Source organism: Panulirus ornatus, chromosome 45, assembly GCF_036320965.1.
Source record: "Panulirus ornatus isolate Po-2019 chromosome 45, ASM3632096v1, whole genome shotgun sequence".
Classification (NCBI taxonomy): domain Eukaryota; kingdom Metazoa; phylum Arthropoda; class Malacostraca; order Decapoda; family Palinuridae; genus Panulirus; species Panulirus ornatus.
The window spans coordinates 7,186,966-7,194,465 of record NC_092268.1 but is presented as its reverse complement, the minus strand read 5'-3'; the positions used below and the strand labels follow the sequence as shown (position 1 = coordinate 7,194,465).

The 7,500-nt window shown below is 41.3% G+C and overlaps 1 protein-coding gene across 1 annotated transcript in view; it reads right to left on the bottom strand.

Moving 5' to 3' along the window:
* Positions 1-865: 865 nt before the first annotated feature.
* Positions 866-7,500, bottom strand: part of LOC139762893 (uncharacterized) — a 9,827-nt gene continuing 3,192 nt past the window's right edge. Inside the window, exons 3-7 of the mRNA XM_071688128.1 lie at positions 7,472-7,500; positions 5,229-5,405; positions 4,436-4,551; positions 2,724-2,844; positions 866-1,241 (exon numbers count right to left, since the gene is read on the bottom strand). The exon at positions 7,472-7,500 is cut by the window's right edge and continues 79 nt beyond it. Of these exons, the coding sequence (XP_071544229.1) occupies positions 981-1,241; positions 2,724-2,844; positions 4,436-4,551; positions 5,229-5,405; positions 7,472-7,500 (704 nt within the window). The 3' untranslated portion in view covers positions 866-980. The remainder of the gene's footprint in view (positions 1,242-2,723; positions 2,845-4,435; positions 4,552-5,228; positions 5,406-7,471) is intronic.

Sequence of the window (7,500 nt, the reverse complement as noted above, 5' to 3'; positions counted from 1 at the left end):
ACATAATTAACCTTACTTTTATATTATTACAATACCTACTTATCATATAACCTTAGCTAATTAAGCTTACCTGTACTAAGTAACTAGCTGAAGGTACGGTTTGACCCTGGTCACTGCAAGTCAAGATGGAAGACCACTCTGTCGTTGAAGAACCTGACCTCCATGCCTGTCGCATGTGATGACCGACCTCTTCTCGTGGACCAGAACGTGTGACCAGGGAGCCGTCGCTTGTGTTAAATCCTTATTGACCCCAGAGTTGAAATGGGGGTCAGGTTTGGTTGATTGGAAATGATTCGTATTGACCGTGCAACCATTGGTATGATGTGGGGAGAAGAAGGGATTGGTGATTGGGGAGATGAATATGGACTATGATTGGGGAAGAAGGAATTGGAATGATTGGGGAAGAAGGAATTGGAATGATTGGGGAAGAAGGGATTGGAATGATTGGGGAAGAAGGAATTGGAATGATGGGGAAGAAGATTGGAATGATTGGAGAAGGGAGAGAATTGGGGAGAAGGATTGGAAAAATGATTGGAAGAAGGATTGGTATGATGTGGGGGGGAGAAGGGATTGGTGTGATTAGGAGGAGTATTGATAACAAGTGACCTAATGGTCCACAAATAGGTTATATGCCCTAGTTATTCTCCAGAGGGATGTTAAGTGCCACCTCTCCCTCCGGCTCACCATCCTTATCTCTCATAACCCACTTCTCCCTCTGGCTCAACTGCATCATCTTCCTTATTCCACCTCTCCCTCTGGCTCAGCTACCGCATCTCCCATACACCACCCTTCCCTCTGGCTCAACTGCATCATCTCTCCTATTCCACCTCTCCCTCTGGCTCAACTGCATCATATCTCTCCTATTCCACCTCTCCCTCTGGCTCAACTGCATCATCTCTCCTATCCCACCTCTCCCTCTGGCTCAACTGCATCATCTCTCCTATCCCACCTCTCCCTCTGGCTCAACTGCATCATCTCTCCTATCCCACCTCTCCCTCCGGCTCAACTGCATCATCTCTCCTATTCCACCTCTCCCTCTGGCTCAACTGCATTCTCTCCCCTATTCCACTCGTATTCCACCTCTCCCTCCGGCTCAGTTGCCGTGGTATCAATACAAAGTACAGCTTTGGACTCACCTTCGCCAGGTCATTGTGGAGCCAGGTCAGGAGGCCAGAGAGCAGGTCATAGGCGTCATGCTGCTCTGTGTCATCCAGGTCAGGGTCACAGGTGGCCACAACTCCCTGCAGGTCACAGATGGCGCGGGAACGAATGGACACGATAAACATTGAACCATCTACTGTGTGTGTGTGTGTGTGTCGATAGGGTGGGGGTCACGTAACATTGATCTGTACTTTTTCGTAACGAAAACAGTTGTATTTCATAGGATAGAAAGATTGTGCTATAGGGGGGAGAGGAAGAGATACACACGTACATTCGATATAGATACATAGATATAGATATTCAAATAACCATAGCAGTATAGCCTTTGCGATATACAGATTCTGTTCACAATTTCCCATAACGGGATAAGTTTACCTTTTAGGATTCGAACCCAGTTCTTTTGCGTGGCAGTCCGATAGGCTAACCATTGGACCACGAGGTGGTTAGTTTATTGTGACTGCTACGCCGTGGGACGGGATTCGAACCCTCGAAGTACCCAAGGTAATTTGTTATCATCCATACCATATGTTCAGTATATAATATATATATATATATATATATATATATATATATATATATATATATATATATATATATATATATACATATATATTTATTAATTTATATATGTATTATACTTTGTCGCTGTCTCCCGCGTTAGCTTGCCCACTTCTCCTTGTTCCCTCCACCTCTAACACATATATCCTCTTGGTCAATCTTTCCTCACTCATTCTCTCCATAATATACATATACATATATATATATTCTCACCTTGCCCACTTCTCCTTGTTCCCTCCACCTCTGACACGTATATCCTCTTGGTCAATCTCTCCTCACTCATTCCCTCCATACACATATATATATATATATATATATATATATATATATATATATATATATATATATATATATATATATATATATTCTCACCTTGCCCACTTCTTCTTGTTCCCTCCACCTCTGACACATATATCCTCTTGGTCAATCTTTCCTCACTCATTCTCTCCATATACATACATACACACACACACACACACACACACACACACACACACACACATATATATATATATATTATATATATATATATATATATGTATATATATATATATATATATATATATATATATATATATTATGTATATATATATATATTTTTTTTCTTTTTCTTTTTTTTTGCCGCTGTCTCCCGCGTTTGCGAGGTAGCGCAAGGAAACAGACGAAAGAAATGGCCCAACCCCCCCCCCCCATACACATGTATATACATACGTCCACACACGCAAATATACATACCTACACAGCTTTCCATGGTTTACCCCAGACGCTTCACATGCCTTGATTCAATCCACTGACAGCACGTCAACCCCTGTATACCACATCGCTCCAATTCACTCTATTCCTTGCCCTCCTTTCACCCTCCTGCATGTTCAGGCCCCGATCACATAAAATATATATATATATATAGAGAGACAGCGACAAAGTATAAAAAAATAAATATATATATATATATATATATATATATATATATATATATATATATATATATATATATATATTCTCACCTTGAAGTGTTTGATTTTGGTCCATATCTCTTTTTCTATGCCAGAATACAAGGCTTTGAACACTCCAGCGAGCGAGGTTGCCACCTCTCCATTAAATTCGCCTCCACGATGCACGTCCTTCCTGGGGTAAGGTAGAAAATGGAGGGTTAGATTGTTTTGAAGAAAATGGGGTAAAATGATCTAATATTTACCAACTGGCATCAGGAAATATGAACAAAAAATGGGGTGGGGGAAAATGGAGAGATTTTTTTTTAAAGAAAATGGAGTAAAAAGCAAAAAAAAATGGGGAGGGAGAAAATGGAAAGTTAAATTTTTTTTAAAGAAAATGGAGTAAAAAGACCTAATATTTACCAATTGGCATCAGGAAATATGAACAAAAAACGGGGTGGGAAAATGGAGAGAATTTTTTTTAAAGAAAATGGAGTAAAAACACCTAAATTTACCAATTGGCATCAGTAAATATGTACAAAAAATAGGGTGGGAAAATGGAGAATTTTTTTTTAAAGAAAATGGAGTAAAAAGACCTAATATTTATCAGTTGGTATCAGGAAATATGAACAAAAAACGGGGTGGGAGAAAATGGAGTTATTTTTTTTTTTAAGAAAATGGAGTAAAAACACCTAATATTTACCAATTGGTATCAGGAAATATGAACAAAAAACGGTGTGTGGGAGAAAATGGAGGGTTAATCTAATATTTACCAATGGGCATCAGAAAATATGAACAAAAAATGGGGTGGGAGAAAATGGAGTTAATTTTTTTTGAAGAAAATGGGGTAAAAGGACCAATTGGCATTAGGAAATATGAACAAAAAATGGGATGGGGAAATGGAGAGTTAATTTTTTTTTTAAGAAAATGGGGTAAAAAGACCTTGTATTTACCAATTGGCATCAGGAGCGGGGGAGGGGGGGGGGGGGCTGGAAATCCTCCCCTCGTTTTTTTTTTTTTTTTAATTTTCCAAAAGAAGGAATAGAGAAGGGGGCCAAGTGAGGATATTCCCTCAAAGGCCCAGTCCTCTGTTCTTAAACGCTACCTCGCAAACGCGGGAAATGGCGAATCGTATGAAAAAAAAAAAAAAAAAAAATATATATATATAATATATATATATATATATATATATATATATATATTATATATAATATATAATAGATAGATAGATAGATAGATAGATAGATAGATAAGCTGGACACATAGAGTGGACACTATGAGTAGCGCCTCAGAGTGTAACGGTTAGCGCACTGGCTTGTCACCAAATAGGTCTGGGTTCGAATCCTCGATGCCTAGAGGTGAATCGCTAGTATATATATATATATATATATATATATATATATATATATATATATATATATATATATATATATATGTTGGAAAGGATCACAATTTTGCGCGTGATCAAGATATTCCTATGAGTCCACGGGGGAAAATGAAACACGAAAAGTTCCCAAGTGCACTTTCGTGTAATAATCACATCATCAGGGAGACACAACATGTTTACCCAATGGCGTCGTAGCTTCGTCTCTTCGTTGTATATCAAGTGACTGTTATATTTCTCTCTTGTGTCTCCCCTGATGATGATGTGATTATGACACGAAAGTGCACTTGGGAACTTTTCGTGTTTCATTTTCCGCGTGGACTCATATATATATATATATATATATATATATATATATATATATATATATATATATATGGTAAATGAGAGATTGGTTTACCTGTATAGGTCTCGAACCAGGTACTCTTTCAATCTGTTGACCTGGTACAGACATTGGACCACCGCGTTGATATAACAGGTGTTTCCAAGGTTGGGTAAACCTGACGGCATCACAATCTGGAACACAGCATCATCTGCATAACAAAGCTGGTAGTTAGTTTCGACCTGAGGGGAGGATGAACAGCTGGATTGACTGTGGACCGGCCCGTTGTAAAGTCAGGGTTCGATCCGATGGCGGGGGATCGAACCCCGACCTTAGGCGCCCGTGGCTGCGTCTCGGTTCAGCCACGTTCTCACCGCGACACCACGGTGGTCCATTTGCATTAGGGAAGGTGCGTGGCTGGCAGTGGTTACCTGTGAGACTTACTGCCACGGTTACGGTGTGATAATAATTGTGACCTTTGACCTGACCCCGTGACATCATCTCCTACCCCCCCCACACACACACACACACACACCTCTCCCTCCGGCTCAACGGACAAGACAAAATCGAGAGATGGAATAAAATTAGTAATTTGGAAGTATGCTATCACGGGAAGTTTATGGGAAAGTGTGAATGGAAATCAGGGTCAAAGATCACGCTATTCTGGACTAGGGTCGTACCAGAGTGCTCAAGGGTCGTACCACTGTGCTCAAGGATTGTACCACTGTGCTCAAGGGTCGAACCACTGTGCTCAAGGGTCGTACCAGAGTGCTCAAGGCTCGTTGTATCACTGTGATCAAGGGGCGTTGTACCACTGTGCTCAAGGGTGAGGACACAATCAAAATAGCCAGTGTTGTGGGAAGGAACCTACCCTCGCGCTGTTCTCTGATGCTGAGTGTCCCTCGGGGTTGTTCACGTGACCTAGCTCGCCCTTCTGTGAGGTCAAGGAAGCGATTTGGAGGTCCTTCTCCACCTGCTCCTTGGCCCTGGCTCGACGCTCCTCCTCGAGTTGAAGTGTGAGTTCCTGAACTTGCTGGTCCAGCCTTGCCTGCCAGAGATTTGGGGGGGGCAAAGAGGTGGAGGGGGTAATGTGAGTAAGGAGGTACTATTGTTATGCACTCAGTCGCCGTCTCCCTCGTTGGTGAGGTAGCGCAAGGAGACAGACGAAGAATGGACCAACCACTCATACACACACACATATGTATAATAGTGTGTTTATCCAATGGCGTCCTAGCTACGTCTCTTCGTTGTATATCAACTGACTGTTATGTTTCTCTCTTGTGTCTCCCCTGATGATGTGATTATGACACGAAAGTGCACTTGGGAACTTATCGTGTTTCATTTTCCTCGTGGACTTATAGGAAAATATATATATATATATATATATATATATATATATATTATATATATATATATATATATATATATATATATATATATATATATATATATATATTATATGAATTTATACCTTGATGAGTGAAACGAAGTTCAAGGGTAAAGGGGAAGAGTGTTTTGGGAGTGTCTTGGGAGTAAAGTCAGGGGTTGGTGAGAGGACAAGAGCAAAGGAAGGAGTAGCACTACTCCTGAAACAGGAGTGGTGGGAGTATGTGATAGAGTGTAAGAAAGTAAACTCTAGATTGATATGGGTAAAACTGAAAGTGGATGGAAAGAGATGGGTGATTATTGGTGCATATGCACCTGGGCATGAGAAGAAAGATCATGAGAGGCAAGTGTTTTGGGAGCAGCTGAATGAGTGTGTTAGTGGTTTTGATGCACGAGACCGTGTTATAGTGATGGGTGATTTGAATGCAAAGGTGAATAATGTGGCAGTTGAGGGAATAATTGGTATACATGGGGTGTTCAGTGTTGTAAATGGAAATGGTGAAGAGCTTGTAGATTTATGTGCTGAAAAAGGACTGGTGATTGGGAATACCTGGTTTGAAAAGAGAGATATACATAAGTATAATTATGTAAGTAGGAGAGATGGCCAGAGAGCGTTATTGGATTACGTGTTAATTGATAGGCGCGCGAAAGAGAGACTTTTGGATGTAAATGTGCTGAGAGGTGCAACTGGAGGGATGTCTGATCATTATCTTGTGGAGGCGAAGGTGAAGATTTGTAGAGGTTGTCAGAAGAGAGAATGTTGGGGTGAAGAGAGTGGTGAGAGTAAGTGAGCTTTGGAAGGAGACTTGTGTGAAGAAGTACCAGGAGAGATTGAGTGCAGAATGGAAAAAGGTGACAGCAAAGGAGGTAAGGGGAGTGGGGGAGGAATGGGATGTATTTAGGGAAGCAGTGATGGCTTGCGCAAAAGATGCTTGCTGTATGAGAAGCGTGGGAGGTGGGCAGATTAGAAAGGGTAGTGAGTGGTGGAATGAAGAAGTAAGATTGTTAGTGAAAGAAAAGAGAGAGGCGTTTGGGCGATTTCTGCAAGGAATAGAGTGAATTGGAACGATAGGGCATGTGAAGTGTCTGGGGCAAACCATGGAAAGTTTTTTGTGGCCTAGATGTGGAAAGGGAGCTGTGGTTTCGGTGCGTTACACATGAAAGCTAGAGACTGAGTGTGAACAAATTCGGCCTTTGTTGTCTTTTCGTAGCACTAACTCGCGCGAGCGCTGGGTGGATGGTTGTGCCATTTCATGTGTGGCGGGGTGGCGACGGGAATGGATGAAGGCAGCAAGTATGAATATGTACATGTGTATATATGTATATGTCTGTGTATATATATGTATGCATACGTTGAAATGTATAAGTATGTATATGTGCTGTGTGTGGACGTGTATGTATATACATGTGTATGTGGGTGGGTTGGGTCCATTCTCTCATCTGTTTCCTTGCGCTACCTCGCTAACGTGGGAGTCCATTTCTCTTTGGACACCCTGTAAATGTACACACAGACACACACCAGTGCATTTTAACAGGATCATCCCATTCTCCAGTGTACAGTGTGGGTAATAATGTGAAGTCTTAGGTATCAAACCTTACCCTGCTACTGAAGGTGACGCACCTGGGGTTAGTGTACTGTATGTACTGCTGAAGAATGTACAACCTGTACACTGTCGTACCTGGGGCTAGAGTACTGTATGTACTTGTACTACCTGTACACTGTTGTACCTGGGAGTGTGGTGGACTGGCACGATCAG